At 56.8% G+C, this 16158-nt stretch overlaps 1 protein-coding gene across 1 annotated transcript; it reads left to right on the top strand.

Moving 5' to 3' along the window:
• Positions 1–6910: 6910 nt before the first annotated feature.
• On the top strand, positions 6911–13986 carry CPSF4L (cleavage and polyadenylation specific factor 4 like). The gene is given in 7 exon segments (XM_077852453.1): positions 6911–7016; positions 7578–7628; positions 9206–9265; positions 9268–9357; positions 12502–12596; positions 13486–13580; positions 13929–13986. Coding segments are annotated over 7 exon segments (555 nt in total).
• The last annotated feature ends 2172 nt before the right edge of the window (positions 13987–16158 follow it).

The following is a 16158-nucleotide window of genomic DNA, read 5'->3' as shown; positions in this document are numbered from 1 at the left end:
GGTCATGAGTTCAAAGTTCAGATTACGGGTAGAGCTTACTTAAAAAGTAAATAAGGGGGGAGCCTGGGTGGCTCAGTCGGTGAAGCATCTGCCTTCGGCTCAGATTGTGATCTCAGGGTCCTGGGATTGAGCCCCACATTGCACTCCCTGTTCATCGGGGAGCCTGCTTCTCCCTCTCCCTCCACTGCTCCTCTGGCTTGTGCTCCCTCTCTCTCTCTCTCTGTCAAATAAATTAATAAAATAATAAAATATAAAATAAAATTAAATTAAATTAAGTTAAATAAAAATAAATAAAATAAAATAAAATAAATAAAATAAAATAATAAAATAAAAAGTGCCCATGTGGCTCAGTCAGTTAGGCATCTGACTCTTGATTTCAGCTCACGTCATGATCTCAGGCTTGTGAGATCGAGCCCCAAACCTGGCTCTATACTCAGCGGGGAGTCTGCTGGAGATTTTTCTCTCTCTTCCTTTCTCTCTGCCCCTTCCTCTGTTCATGCTCTCTCTCTCTCTCTCTCTTTCTCCCGCTAATGATAATAAATAAATCTTTTAAAATAATCTATTAGGGGCGCCTGGGTGAGCATCTGCCTTCAGTTCAGGGCGTGATCTCTGCCTGTGTCTCTGCCTCTCTCTCTCTCTCTCTCTCTCGTTGTGTCTATCATGAATAAATAAATCAATCTTAAAAAATAAAAATAAATTAAATAATCTATTAAAAAAATAGATGAACAAATACAAGGCTGGCTCCTTCAGTGGCCTCCCTGAGGCCAGCCTCCAACACTGTCCCCTCCCTACCGTCCCAGGGCTTTGTTTCGTGTCCTCCCTGAAGCCTTTCCTTGCCACCCACCTGAGAGCCGGGTATTCTTGTCCTAGCTCTGCAAATGCCTCGTTTCCCACCCCTGTCCACAGGTAACTTCTCCTTGTCTTCCTTTCCTTGGTGTTGGTACTAAATGGCTACGGATTTAGTAGCTTAGACCACCACAAGTTCATTACCGTACGGTTCTGGAGGCCGGAAGGCCAAAGTGGCTTTCAAGTGAGGTGAAATCAAGGTGTCAGCACGTCTGCATTTCTTCCGGAGAGATACCAGGGGGAGAATCCGTTTCCTCACCTCTTCCAGCCCCTGGAGGCCGCCTGCCTTCCTTGGCTCGTGGCCCTCCTTCCATCCTCCAAGCGGCCGAGTAACCTCTTCCTCTTCGAGTCTCTCTCTGTCTCTTGTCTCCTCTCCTCTCTCCCTCTGGCTCCCCTGCCGCTCACTTGCAAAGCCCCTGGGGATGACTTAGGCCCACCCGATAATCCAGGGTAGTCTCCCCATTTCAGGACGCTTCCCCACATCCGCAAAGTCCCCTTTGCCACGTCACCCGTCCACAGGTTTCCGAGATCAGGATGTGGGCGTCTTTTGGGGTCATTATTCTTCCACAGATAAAAGCTGTGTCTTGTGCATTCTGTGTCCTTCAGCATGAATGGAAGCTCAACGATATTTTTGAGTGAGTGAGTGAGTGAGTGAGTGAGTGAGTGAATGAATGAATGAACAGCTCCCTAGAGGCGTGAGAGCAGCTGGAGGGGCTGCGGATGAGTAGGAAGAAAGCAGAGGGGAGCCTGAGCTGGCCCCATCCCGCTTCTGCTAGCTCATTTTTGCTGGTGGTCTGGGCCTGGGGTGTCCCCCGAGCTGCTGGTGGCAGGGCTTCTTTCCCACGGGGTACAGGGGTCAGGGACCTGTGGGAGCACCTCCCTGAGCCCCGGGAGGCTCAGAGCAGCCTCTGCTCGGCCTAGAGGGGCTCTGGCCACAGAGGGGACGGTGGCTTGAAGACGGAGACACATGCAGGTGACAACAGTGGGGGAGGAAAGCTTTCCGGACCCCCCTGGGCCCCAGGAGTCCTGTCTCCTTGACTCTCAGGCCACAGGTGCAACCCGCATGCCCTCTCAGTGGCCTTCGCACCCCCTCATCTCTCCAGCCTGGGGGTGGGCGCTTTCCTGTACGGCGTTGGGCTGGGCTGGCTGGGGGCTCGTGCGGACTTAGTGACCTTTCTGGAGCTTGTGTCAGTAAGCCTGTGAGCCTCAGTTTCCTTAACCGTGGAAGATAATAATGATGACGATGGTGAGGATGATGATAATGATAATAATAATGGGGCTCTTTCTGGGGTTTCGTGGGAATCAGAGAAAAGATGGTGTACACGGTGAACCTCAACTGCTCAGCCCTAGAAGTGCCAGGGAAGGTCCTGAGTCCCTGTCCCCATTCCGACATCCTCTGGGCCCGCAGGCTTCAGGCAGTCCTTCGCCCCTCACAGCCTTGGTTTCTTAGTCTGTAAAATGGGTAGAAGCAACTTGAGCCCTTGCAAGTGAGGACAGGAGGAGGCCCTGAGGAGTGCAAGTGGGTCATCTGTCCTGTTACTGTGCCCAGGCCCCTGGGGGAGGTCGATCCCGTCCCCACAGCAGCGTTCCCAGGGCCACCAGACTCCCAGAGACCACACTCTTGGGCAGAGACACAGTAGGTTCCTCCCGGCTGCCAGTCCTTCCTGCCCTGCTCTCCAAGTGCTATAGTGAGGCCAACAGCTGTCACCACCAAGTGGCATCTCCAGGACAGAGAGCAGTGGAGAGGGCAGGGCACACTGGCTCATTGTCCTTGGGGCCAAGCTGAGCAGCAGCAGCTGGGGTCCCCGGGGTTTCCTCTGAGCCCCCCCCATCCCGACAGTAGGGCTATCCAGTCACCCAGCCTGGCCCTCCTGGACTCAGAGCAGCCCGCCAGCACACCCGAGCAGCATGGAGCCCGCCATCTCCCACAGCACCTTTTATCAGGGGCTTGAAGAGGGTGGCCCCATAGACCTGGGGAGGGGGGACACACCAGTCCTTTCTCCTTATGGCACAAACCTTCAGGGAGGATGACTCTGGTACAGCTGCCCCCTGGTATTGGGCACCCACATGTACTTCTCACTGCTGGCACCCCAGGTGAGGTCATGCGGTGGGTCCCGTTTCACTGATGCTGAATCTGGGGCTAAGAGAGGTGATTAAATGGCCCAGGATCACAGGCTGGGGACCGACACAGCCCGGATTTGAACCCTGGCCTGCCCAATGCCACAGCCTATGCTCTTTGCACAAACTCAGGGTGCCCAAGTGGGGAGTGGGGCAGATGTACAAATGCCAGGGAAGGGGGGCCTGGCCACAGCCTGCCCCAAAAAGCACTGGCTGCCACTGACCGAAGGCCAGGGCGACAGAAAAGATGACCTCCCCCAGTTCCTGGCGGCCAGAGAATTCCAGAGCTCCCCGCACTCCTCCTTTTCGGAACAGTGCATTTATAGAGAGAAAGGGGCAGGGTGATGATGATTCAGGAAATCTGCAGCCGGAGTTCAATGAACGTCTCATAATGATGGTGATTAAAAATTAATACCACTGTTGAGCGATTTGCGCGTCCACTCCGCTGCCATGAATTAATTACTGGATGAAAACACGGGGGCTGGGGATACGCTCCAGGGCACAGAGGTTTGAGAGGGGGCACCCCAGAGCTGGGGCATCCTGGTCCCCACTCCGGCTCCTTCTCCGGGGCATCACCCGGGCTTCTGTGGCCTGGGGCTTGCCTGTTGTCTTTGCACAGCAAGTGCTGGGCCACCTGGGGAGGCGCAAGGTCGTAGTATACATGGGGGGCAGCCCCCTGGCCTGAGTGACAAGAGGAGTCGGAAAGGCCTTAGGAGGTGGGAGACCCAGACCACCCCCGGTCGATACCAATTAGCAGAGGGACATTGGCAGTCACCTGCTTCCCTGTGGGTTTATTTGCTCATCTGCCAGAGGAGCAAGGTCCTCTGAAACGGAATGGCCAGGTGGGAGGATTATGAGTTTGCTGGGGCCACCGTAACAAATTGCTGCAGAGGTGGTGGCTTGAGACACCAGACGTGTGCTCTCTCCCATCACGGGGGCCACAAGTCCAAGAGGGTGGTGTGGGCAGGGCAGGCTCCTTCGGGAACCCCCGGGGGGGCACCGTCCCCCGCCTCTGTCTGGGCCTCTGGGGGTGGCCGGCCGGCCTCGGCGCCCCACAGGAGCTGCCCGGGTCCTGCCTCCTCCTCCGCGTCCCGGCCGTCTCCGCGCATCCCAAACTCCCTCTCCTCTCTCGCAAGGACCCTAACTCCAGCTTGATCGCCTTGAGATCCGTCACCTAATTACATCTGCAAAGATCCCATTTCCGGATCAGGTCACATTCACAGGGTACCAGGGGTAAGGATTTGGTCTACTTTTTCGGGGGAGACGGTTCGACCCACCCCAGAAGGCATGTTGTTGGGTAAGCGAAGGCCGTGAGGGCCTGGCGTCGTCATTCTTGCGCCAAATCGATGGTTGCGCATCAGGAGTGGGGAGCTCTTCTGGGCGACGTCCTTGGCACACCCTCTGGCCGCCGGGCACACGGAGGTGCGACAGCGAGTCCGGGAGGAGGCTGAGACCTTGACCCGAAGAGGAGGGGCTGCTGCTGCCAGATGGAGGGAAGAGTGGGCCCGGGGGCCTCCTCCACGCTCAGCTCTTGCCGGGGAACACTTTCCGGCCACCGGAGTGGAGGAAAGAACCCCTGGAGATATCACCGGGGCTCTAATTATTATTTTTATCATCCTTCTCTCTTTTTAAAATATTTTATTTATTTATTCAGAGAGAGGCAGAGGGAGAAGCAGGTTCCCTGCGGGCAGCCCGATGTGGGACTCAATCCCATGACTCTGGGGATCACGCCCTGGGCCGCTGAGCCACCCAGGCACCCCAATTTTTATCATCCCTTATATAGCCGCCCGCCCTGTCTTTCCTCCTCAATCTAGTCTTCGGGGTGCTGTGCGTTGCTCTCCTAGCCTTTTGGGGGCACTCTGCTGGCTTCATGATAGAAAACCAAGCCCTAAGAGACACCTGCATTGCTTCTCCAATCCTGTCGCCCACACCCCTCACCTTGGCCATCCCCCCTCACCTGCCATGTCCCCTTACCCCCTGGGCCTTCCATGGCTGGCTGCCCTTCCTTCTGGAATGGCGCTCCTCCAGCCCAGCTTAGCACGCCCCCGCTACCATTTATCGCCCTGTTAGCCATTACCATCCCCTTTTATTTTTAAAATTTTTTAAAAAGATTTATTTATTTATTTATTCATGATAGATATATAGAGAGAAAGAGAGAGGCAGAGGGAGAAGCAGACTCCATGCAGGGAGCCTGATGCAGGACTCGACCCCTGGACCCCAGGATCGTGCCCTGGGCCAAAGGCAGGTGCCAAACCGCTGAGCCACCCAGGGATCCCCCATCATCCCCCTTTACCATCGTGTACTCCCCACTGGACTGGGCTGTGCCTGAGGGCAGGAGGACGGTCCTTTGCACCCCCCTCCCGCCCTCTCCCCAGGACACAGATGCTCTGTGGATGCTGATGGAAGGAGATCAGGAGACGCGGATTAGAATTCCGTCGTTACCGTCTTCCCAACCGGGTGCCCTTGGCCTCCCTGAGCCTTCGTGTCCTCATTTGCCCGCCTGCCCTGCCAGGCTGGTGTGTTGACAGACGGAATGTGTCCTTGGATTACCAACCCATGCACAGGAATAGGGCGTCTGCCCAGGGGCCTGGGTGGCCCAGCCTCCCACAGCCCCCAGCTCGGCCTCCCCCGCCGTTCCCCCTCCCTGGGATTGAAGCTAGAGGGAGGCCTGGGCTTCTGGAAACTCTTGGATCCCTTCCTGCCCGGCCCTGGGCCCCGCCTCGGCACCAGGTGTCTCTCTCTCTCTCTCTCTCTCTCTCTCTCCAGCTATTTTCCTTTCTGATCCAGAGTTCAAAAGAACAACCAGTGGAGGAGGAGCCGAGGGGGCCACAGTCATGGGAGAACAAAAGCCAGCAGGCTCCTTCTTGTAGGCCGGCTGGGGCCTGCAGGGCGCTGCCCACCTCTCCCCGCTGCGTCCAGGAAGGAGGCCGTCGGGTTCTGTGGGTTCCAGCGCGACTCTGCAAACATTGGCTCCGTCCAGTTGGAGGGAAGGCCAGTTCAGGGCCCCGGCTGGGGGTGGGAGGGGGCGGTGGGAAGGGGACAGCCTGCCCCAGTTAGAGCCCCAGTTAGAGCCCCAGAGCGCGCCTTTGAAAGCACTTCAGATGTCCCCAGCCCTGGGGGCAGGGGTGGCGTAATAATAATAAAACAACATTTGCATAGAGATTTCGTTTACAAAGCGCTTTCTCAGGGGGTGGGAGGCGCTGGGGTGGCCTGTGGAATCCTGGCGGGGAGGCCGCGGCCTCGGGTTGGTTCCACCCCCAGCCCGGCTCCGAGCTCGAGCTCGCGGTTGTGTGCGAGTAAACAAAGCGCTATTCATCCAACTGTTTCCGATTCCTCTGGATCTCGTTCCTTTTTCCCCCCTTCTCCCATGAGGAGCTCGCGCGGGGCTTGTCACTCAGGCCAGAAGAGGGGTGTCAGGAGTCCCAGAGGGAGGCGTGGGCTGGGACGTGATTGGAGGGAAGCCCCCCTGCCCCGGCCCCCTCACCCCTTGGCACCCTACCCCCCACCCCAGCTCCTGGGAATCCGAGCAGCCTCACAGAGGTTGGTTTATGCAAGTCTTCTCGAAGCTTAACCTGTGGCTTTGTCTTCCTGTTGAAAGAATGAGCACAGGTTTGGTAACGTCTGTGCATATGTCGCATGTTTGAAGACACACAGGGAGGAGCAGGGAGCCTGCGGGGCTTTGCTCCTCCTTCCCCTGCAGCACGTTCTGTACACCGTGTGGGGGCGTGGGGGCCCCCCCCGGGGCGCCTGCACCTGCATCAGGTGGGAGTCGTGAGACATCTGTGCTTAGAGAGTCGCTTAGCTGTCACCTGGCAGCTGGCTCCCCCGGGGATGAGGGGGGCGGCATCAGACTGTGGCCCTTTAAGGGCCTCCGACGACAACGAGCTATATAGGGGCCACCTGCAGGGTCTTGGGTAGGTTTTGGCGGCCCCACAGGAGATGGAAGATGTAGGAGGTCATTGCTGGGCTGGAGCAGTTCACCTTCACCTTCGAGAAGGATGTAGAGATGCAGAAGGGCACTGGACTCCTCCTGCCTTTCCAGGGCATGGACAGTGAGTGAGGACAGGGTGTCAGCTGTCCCTCTGGGGGACCGTGAGGCATCCCCCTCCCCCTGTCTTCTCCGCAGGCCTCTCTGCTCAGCTCCCGATGGGGCCGCCCCTTCACTGTGGCCCAGTGGGGGGCTGGAGCCTGCCAACTGTGATTCCCAGCTTGGTCCCTCCCTTCTCAGGGTCTCAGGCCTCTTACGTCCTCTCCAGGACTCCAGGAAAATGGGGCTGACTCCCAGGCGGCCCATTTTCCAGACCGGGAAAGCAGAGAGACACAGGTGAATTGTGAGAAGCTGGGAGGGTCCACACTGGCCTCCTGAGCTCCCTTGGGCCTTGGGGCCCTCCGTCACCTCAGTCTCAGGGTTGGGGGGCTTAGGTGCTGAGGCCTCGAGGCTGGTCCTGGAGGCCAGCATCCAAAGAGCCAGGACTTGGGGGCCCCCAGGCCTCAGCCTCGGGGAAGGTCAGGGTCGCAGGGGGCGTGGGGGGGGGGCGCCACTTCCTGGGGAGGAAGAGCCCCTCCAGCAGCTGCAGCCTGTGAGGAAGCTACCTTCCTTTTTCCCCTTCCAGAGTGGGGCTCAGCTGTGTGCAACTTCTTTGCGAAAGGGCTCTGTGAGAAAGGTGGGTCAGCCGGAGAACCTGGCGGTGGGGGGGCGGGGGCGGCCACACCACAGGGGCTTCTGCTGGGCCTGGAATAGGGGGGAATCAGCAGCTGGGATTTCCCTGGCTCAGCCAGGGCCACCTGGGAGGGGACATTCCCTTCTTCCCGCCTTGCTGGGGGTGGGACTGTTTTGTGGTCTCAGCCTGTGTGTTCCCAGGAGGCCCCCAGCTTTTTTGAGTTTCCTCCCGGCCAGGAAAGCGGCGCCCTTCTCTCCATCACCCCCTTTCTCATCCTCTGAATCAGTATGGGACCCGGTCAGCTGTCCTGAGTATTCTTTACGTCCTAAGACAGCCCTGGCCATTTCAGTCTCTGAAATGCTACCAACAAGCACCCCCTGTTTCTCCCTGACCCCGACCAAGCAAACCCCTCTCCCCACATACAGGAGGCCTGGCTCAAACCAGGGGGTCCCCACCTCCGGCTCTGGCCCACTCATAGGCTCTTCCTGTAGAAATTACACGGTTGGGCCAAAAGCCTTGCCTTCAGTCTGGGGGCCCCCATTCCCCCCATAGATCCAGGTTAAGCACCGCTGCTCTTGTGAATAAGTTTAGGACCCGTTTTTCAGATCCAAGTGGTTCTGCTCTTGGGAAGCTGGGAGGCCAGGAGGGGCCGGGCAGGGAGGGACTGCCCTGCACCTCGCACCTCATTTGTCTTGTCAGCCCTGGACGATGGGGTGAGAGGGAAGCCGGCTCATTGCTCGCTCTTTGCACATGGCTCTGTGCAACCAGGATGGAGCCCCCTCCTTGGGTCCTGCACCCAAAGCAGTGTGGGTCACAGTAACGCTCCTCTGGCTCTGGTGGGGGGTCACACAGCAGAGCAAGTCACTGGCCCCGGCAAGGGGAGGGCTATTTACAAAGAACCCCATCCCGGCTTCCCTCCCTATCAGAGTCGGCCACACAGGAGGCTGCTCCTGCTCAGGAGCTTAGGAACCGGGGCGTCCTTCCTGCCGTTGGCAGTGCCCCAGTATAGGAAGATAACAGAGAGTTACAGACATTTCCACTTCTTTCAAGTTGTTTCAAAGCTGGCTCTCGGGTCAGCACCTTAGGTCTCGGGACTCAGGAAATACAACCTCTGGGGGAGTTTTTAAGACCTGGTTTGAAGAGGCCCTTAGGGAGCACGATGTGCCAGGGACCGTGCTGGAGGGAGGGAGGGAGCTGGAAGCATGGCTCTGCTCCCTGGCGGGGGGCGGGGGGGGGCACTCCGAACCTGGGGGCTGTCCTGATCCCCGGGGCGTCCTGGGGTTTGAGAGGGGTGAGGGCAGGCCAGCCAGAGAGCAAGGCTGGGCAAAGTAGCGGTGGTGTGAACAGCCACCTGTCAGGACTACGGGGCGTCCTCCGTGTCACCCTCCATGCCACCTCTGCCTACACCCCCCCTGTTCCAGCCTCCACGGGGGGAGGGGTGTCAGGGGATGGGACGGGGCTGTGGGGGTGCAGCTGGGGTCTGAGCCCCAGGCCTCTCCTGGGGAATTCTTCCCGGGGGCGCTCTGGGTCCAGGCTGTGGGCTGGGGGGGGCCTCCCAGCTGGGTGCTGTGGGTCCCCAGGGAAGCTCTGCCCATTCTGGCACAACCAGGGGGAGAAGATGGTGGTGTGTAAGCACTGGCTCCGGGCCTGTGTAAGAAGGGCGACCAGTGCAGTTTCTTGCACCAGTACGATGTCACCAGGATGCCCGAGTGCTACTTCTACTCAAAGTTTGGTAAAGCCCCTTCCTGGCTTGGCCCTTCCCCTGGAGGTTGGCGGTGGCGGCTGGGAGGTGGGTGGAAGTTGTGACAGCAGCGCTCAGAGGAGGCCGTGTGTGCCTCGGTGACAGACCAGACCAGACCAGGACGCTCCGAGCCTCAGGCCTGCTTCTCCAGCCCCTGAGACACAGGAGAGCCAGTTTCACTGCCCTGCAGGCCCCCCCCAACCCCACCCCTGCAGCCCCAAGGGAAGGGGAGGGTGTGGCTGGCATCAAAGGCTGAATTGTTTCCCTCTGCAGTCCTGGTTTAATCACATACCCCGACTGTCCAGAAACAGGCCTGGATTGGGCCATCTCTCTGCCCCAGGGGGGTCCAGGCCAGGGGTCCCCAAACGGCAGGCATTTGGAAGCCACTTTCGCGATGCTTGTGAAACACACAGAGCACCTATGCCATTGACCAGTATCATTGTCTACTCTGTGGTCTTGCTATTATTAAGCCTTATTTTAAAAAATATATTTTATTCAGGATGCCTGGGTGGCTCAGCGGTTGAGCTGAGCGTCTTGCCTCTGGCTCAGGATGTGATCCCCGGGTCTGGGATCGAGTCCTGCATCAGGCTCCCCGCGGGGAGCCTGCTTCTCCCTCTGCCTGTGTCTCTCCCTCTCTCTCTCTCTCTGTGTCTCATGAATAAATAAATAAAATCTTAAAAAAATAAAATAAAATATTTTATTTGGGAGACACAGAGGGAGCAGGAGGAGGGAGAGGGAGAAGCAGACTCCTGCTGAGCAGGGAGCCTGACTTGGGGCTCAATCCAGGGACTCTGGGATCATGATCTGAACCGAAGGCTGACTCCCAACTGACTGAGCCCCTCAGGTGCCCCAATTAAGTCTTATTTTAGAAGAAAACTTTACATTGCTTCTGTAAGTGGAAAACTAGCCTCTCTTGTTGGCAACACAACGTAACTGTAAACATGCAGTCATGAGGTCCAGAAGCCATAGCCTCTAAAATTATCTTGTGTGGTCAGGTCTGGACCAGTGTCCTCCTTCCCTTGGCCTCAAGACCTCCTTCTGTCGTCCACAGGGCTGCAGAGGGGGAAGCCGGGCCACTTGCCACCTCATTTAAGAATGGTCTGTGAATGTGTTTCAGATCTCATAAGGTATCTTCCCAATAAAATTCTTCAGCTCTGTTCCTTCCAGAGCTGGAAGGAGCCCTAAGGATTATCTAGTCCAGTGCTTTTCAAACTGTTCCAAAAGAGTGACCTGGAGGGAGAGAGCTGGCACAGTCTCCAGGGACCTCTTGAGACAGCTCCAGGGGTGGCTGTTCCTCATTAGAGCCCATGGCGGGGGGGGGGGGGGGGGGGGTGAGGGGGAGGGTTGTGGGGGCAGTAGGGGCAGGCCTGGGTATGCGGGAAGAAAGCAAAACATCCTCAAAAAGCTCCTCCCAGGCCAACGCTCTGTGTCCTGCCTGCTTGGAGTTGAAGGTCAGCTACCCGCATGTGTTCTTTGGAAGGAAGGACAAAGTTTGCCCTGAGCCCCACTCCCCCGGTCACCGCCTAAACCTCTTTCATTTAAAAATGCTACTTACTAATTCCTTCAGTGAAACTTGGTTGGGTTTTCTTTTGGGACTCGGACACTGTGCTGGGAATGGGGATGGGGACAGGAGTAGGACCAGGTTCCCTTCTGCCCTCAAATGCGTCTCATCATGAGGGGTTACATGCAAATCACTGATGGTAGCGGGTAACCTCTGTTGCTGCTCTTGGAGTAAATGAGGGAATAGCTCTAAGGTCCTATCAAAGTAATTGTCGCTCTCCTTCGGAGTAAATTGCTCTGTATGGGACGTTCCGTTGGAAGGTGCTGGAGCAGGAAGGGGCAGCTGAAGGCGGCCAGGGTCCTTGGCCCGGCTGCTGGCTGCGTGCTTCTGAAAGGGACCTGGGTGGCTCTGCAGGGCTGAGTGCAGGGTGAGGTGCGGGGGCCACCTGCTGGCCGGCAGAGGAAGGCGGAGACGTGCACCCAGGCCAGGCCAGAAAGGGAGCCTTGCACAGGTGACTTCCCACCACCTGGCCTGTCCAATGCTCACCAGTCTTGGGGGTGGTGGGGGGTATGGTGGTGGTGGTGGTGGCGGCAGGGATGTCACTTCCATTCCTCTGAGGCCAGACCAGCACTTAAGCCCCTCGCCAATGTGAGGAGGCTGGGTGAATGTGGACATGGGATTTCCCCTGCCTGAGCCCTGGGGTCCTCGTTCGAGGGGTGGTAGGGCCGGGAGGGAATGATGGCTTAAAACTCTTCGGCATCCGGGGCACTCTTGTCCCGGGGAAACTGCTTTGCGGAAGCACAGCGTATAAAATAGACTCCGGAGCAGTTTGAAAACCAATGGGGTGAACACCGTGAAGTTCCTTTTGGTTCTGAGAAGTACCGAGTTGCAGATTTTTAAGGAGGATGAGACGGGAAGCAGTCACTGGTTCTCTACTTCAAATGAGGTGAAAAATGAGCTGAATCTTCCCCGTGGGCTCCTTCAAAGCCCCTGGGCCCCTAAGAGAAATCCAGGAGGGTTCTTGTCACAATTCTCAACTGGTCTGGCTCCTTCTAGGGGACCTGAGTCCTGGCCCAACCCACAGACAGACTACAGTGCTGGGATACTACAGGGGTCCCTCTGTGTCTCGCCTAGCATCACCCCGGTGCCAACTTTGGAGCCCTGGGCACTGCTCTTGGCATTTCCGCCAAAAAGGACTGTGCCCCGATTCTGGGCGAATCGTCGGTCTCGTGGTGATGAAGCAGAGAGGGTTTTTCATCATGATTCGTCCACGATGTGTCTTCTTGGATCTGTAGCTGCTCGCTCTCTGGGTCTTTCCTCCCTACGTCTCCTCTCATTCCTTCCTCTCTGGTGGCCTCCAAATGCCTCCCGTTCCCATCCCTCCTCGGGCCCGGCCTCAACTCTTCCAGACGTGCTTATTCCTGCCCACGCCCTGCTTAGCCAGTAGTCTTGGGGTCCATCCTCCTTAGATTGCAGGGCGGATTAGAAAAAACCTTGTTGTCTTGGAGAAGCGGCCGATGACAGAAGGCAGGCCGGTGGCTTCTAAGGAAGGGCCAAGGTCAGTCCTGTTTGGGGCGGGCGGAAGTGACAATAAAGACTTCAAGAATGCTCTTTAAGAATGCCGGACTTTTCAGGTGATTGCAACAACAAGGAATGTCCCTTCCTCCACGTGACACCAGCCTTCAAGACCCGGGACTGTCCTTGGTATGACCAAGGTTTCTGCAAGGATGATGAGGCCCCAGTGGTAGGGAGCATTAGGTGATCAGGATGGGGCGGGGGGCAGGTCCCCAGCAGGGGAGGGAGGCATATTCCTGATGAGGCCCCGTGGGGCCTTCCCAACAAGCTCTTTCCCCTAGTTCCGCCCAGGGCCCGCTCTGCGACCTTCCAGCATTCAGCCTGGTGTGGCACGGGGCTGGCTTCCTGCAGCGGACTTCAGAATGTATCACCTGTGTGACTGGAACAAACTGCTGAACTCATTTCCTCACTTATGAAAAGGGGAAATGCCTCCCTCGGAGGGTTGCAGAGCCGCTCAGCTATAGGACCCCATGGGAATCTTGGCGCAGGGGCTGACCCACAGGAGACGTTTTAGTGCATTCTCTTCACTACTTCTCTTACCTGCGTACCTGGGGCTGTGCTGCCACTGACGCTTGCTCCACCTACCCCAGGAAGAGGCAGGCTCCCCCCATCAGAGTCCCTGCTCTGAGTACCATGTGCTTGATCTTCCTTTATCTTCAGGCACATTGTTCTGAGGCCTCAGTGGTGTTGGTTTTGGGGGATTTTAGGGGAAGATAAGTAAGCTGTAGGGTTAGCCTTTCTTCAGTCGTAACTTCTAGAGCTAAGCAAAGACAGCAAATGACCATCTACAGCCATGCGGAGCCTCCAAGACACAGTGTATTAGGGACACTTCCAACGCCGCTACCCAGGACTGGCCAGCTGACCCCCACCCCAACGTATTCCGAGGTCACCTTTCCCCTCCCCGTCACATGGTTAGGAAGCAGCTGTTTGGGGCAGTCTGGAAGGTTCAGGGAGATTTATACACCCCTGATGTGGGGAGCCTATGACTGCCATAGCCTCCCGGTGAGCTCTGTCGTGTGTTTCTGGCTGTGCTTTGCCCGGCAGGGCCCCTGTGTAAGCAGCGCCACGTCCGTAAGATCATGTGCGTTAACTACTTAGTGGGCGTCTGCCCCAAGGGACCTCACTGCCAATTTGCACAGTAAGTATGACCCCTGCACCAGCAACTCCTGCCTAGTACGGGGCCTGTTCCCTGGCTTCTGGATCTAGATCTTTCCATACCTTCACTGGCCCGAGGTGGGAAGTGACGTGTCTGGCGAGCATCTGCCCAGGGGTCTCCTTGCTGGCTTACCCTGTGCACACACAGCCCCGTCCCCCGCCTGGTGCTGCACTAACTCCACCCCAGGCTGCTGATGCGTGTTCGTGCTGGGCACAGGCATAGAGCTCTTCACAGACTGTTCTAGAAATGACTAGAAACACTGAAGACCCGCCCCAACCCTCTGCAGTTCTTCTGCATCCCCTGGCTGGGGTATGGGCTCCTTCCCCACAGGGCTCAGGAACAGGAAATCTGCAGCCAGCTGGCACGGAGCATGCTAATGAGCAGGTGATGGGGGGCGGGGGGCTGGAGCCTGGCTGTAATCGGCTCTCTCTGTACTTCCCTCAGTCCCAAGATGAATCTTTTATTCAACTCGAGCTACACGAAGGTGAGTGAAGGCAGGGAGGCGCAGGCGCAGGTGTGTCTCGCTCCTTTTACAGCACATGCTCCCTGGGGAGCTCTCTCTCTCTGGCACCGCACTATGCACAGCCCTCACTCTCACATGATCTGCTCCAAGTACCCATCGTGGGAAAGGCACACGCCACCACCCAAACCCCCTTCAACCTCTGTAACCTCTGCTTCAGTCCTGTCGGCCCCTGAGGCTTTCCTTCTCCTTGGCTGGATAGCGTGCATGTGTTTGTGATTGTGTGCGTGTGTGTGTGTGTGTGTGTGTGTAAGTAATCTCTATTCCCAACACGGGATTTGAACTCACGACCCCGAGATTAAGAGTGGCATGTTCTACCAACTGAGCCAACCAGGTGCCTAATGTATGTGGTTTTAAAATAAAGAACAAGGGGCCCAGCCCTGGATTTGTGTTATCCTGAATCAGGGCCTTCCTGGTTGTGCCCAGTCCCTGTGGGAACATACACCCTCTCCCCGAGCGCCTCCCTACATCGGGGGCCAGCCAGCTACAGCCTGCAGGCCAAATCTGGCCACAGCCTGCTTTTGTACAGCCTGGCGCCTAAGAATGATTTTTAAAATAAGATCGTGGGGGAGTTAAAAAAAAAAAAAAAGCAAACAAAAGAATATATTGTAACATAGGAAAATGAAACTGTCAGTTCTTGTAGCTTTACTGGATCAGGGCAAAACCCATCGTTTCCGTATCAGCCACAGCCCGCCTCACGCCTATGAGGGCAGGGCCGAGGGCCTGCAGAGCCACAGATCTTTAGTATCTGGTCTTCTACAGAAAGGCTCCGTGCCCCTTGATCTGGATGACTGAGTGTCGGGCTGCGGATGAGTCCGACAGAGGTCGACCCGGGCGTGGGAACAGGGCTCTGCTCAGGCCCTGTTGATCCGTGCGGTCCCACATCCGGTCCAGCGGCCGCAGGGAAGGCGGCGCGGGCTTGGGGAGGGTGCCCCCTACTGCTCCTGCCTGGGATCTCTGCCAGAAGGTGGGAAGCCTCTTCAGTGACGGTGGGGCAGTTCACAAACCTGACTCTACTTCCCATCAGGAGGCATGCCTTTGGCAGCTAAAACTGTAAATAAAGGCCTCTGGAAACCTGGTTTCCACCTAAACCCCGGCCAGGGCCTCCGCCTTGGTGTAAAGTCACCACATCTGCACAGAGGGAATGTCTGCAGCGTTTCCTCCTGACCTTATCAGCAGCTTGTCCACTGGCCATGGGGCTCAGCACCTGCTGCTTCTGCCTGGGAGCCTCGCAAGCCCCCTTCCCCGATGGCCTGCCTGCTTCCCCACCCTCAGAGGAGGCCTCAGGAGCACCGGGTCTCCTACCACTTGGGGCTCGGGGCACAGGAGCAGGGCCCGTGCTACAGGGTGGGTAGCTGCGGACAGACCTTGCTACTGCCACATGTGTGGGCGTGGGTGGTGGGGAGGATGGGGTGAGCAGCTGCAGCGTGTGACTCCCTTTCGGTTGGGTAAGAACACACTGAGGTGTAGGACTGAATGAGGGGAGTGGGGGGGCACCGGTAACCCAAAGTTCCTGCTAGGTCTCTACAACCTCATCTGACTCACATCCCTGGCCAAACTTTTTCTTTCTTTAAAAGCTCTAAGTTAAACGGCTTTCACCTTATTCTTTGCTTCCTACAAATTCTGAGTTCATATATACTGTCCTCAAGATCTGTGGGGTGGGCAGGGTTTGGTGAGAAAGGGGATGTAGCACCTTGTTTTTCTGGTTTTGTTGTGGATGGGTTTTTTGGGTTTTTTTTTTTTTTTTTTTTTTTGCTATTTTCTGGTTTATCAGGAAGAAAAACATAACTTCATGAGATAATGTCTTCATTGTCCTGTGCTTCTGACTTCTCTATGCTGTAAGAGAAAGCTCCATCAGAAAAGGGAAGGGAGCAGAGCTCTTGCCTTTCTCATGCATTTGATGGTGGGGACATCCAGAGCCCTGTTCCTTGGGAAAGTGATGCTGGTTTTTCTCTCCAAGTCTTTCGGGCCTGAAATGGAAGTTCCTTTAAGAGAGAATCCATCAAATTCCTTAGAATGACAGCTAATTAGCTCTTATGG

Source organism: Canis aureus, chromosome 16 (assembly GCF_053574225.1).
Source record: "Canis aureus isolate CA01 chromosome 16, VMU_Caureus_v.1.0, whole genome shotgun sequence".
Taxonomy (NCBI): domain Eukaryota; kingdom Metazoa; phylum Chordata; class Mammalia; order Carnivora; family Canidae; genus Canis; species Canis aureus.
This window is presented reverse-complemented; position numbering and strand designations above follow the sequence as displayed.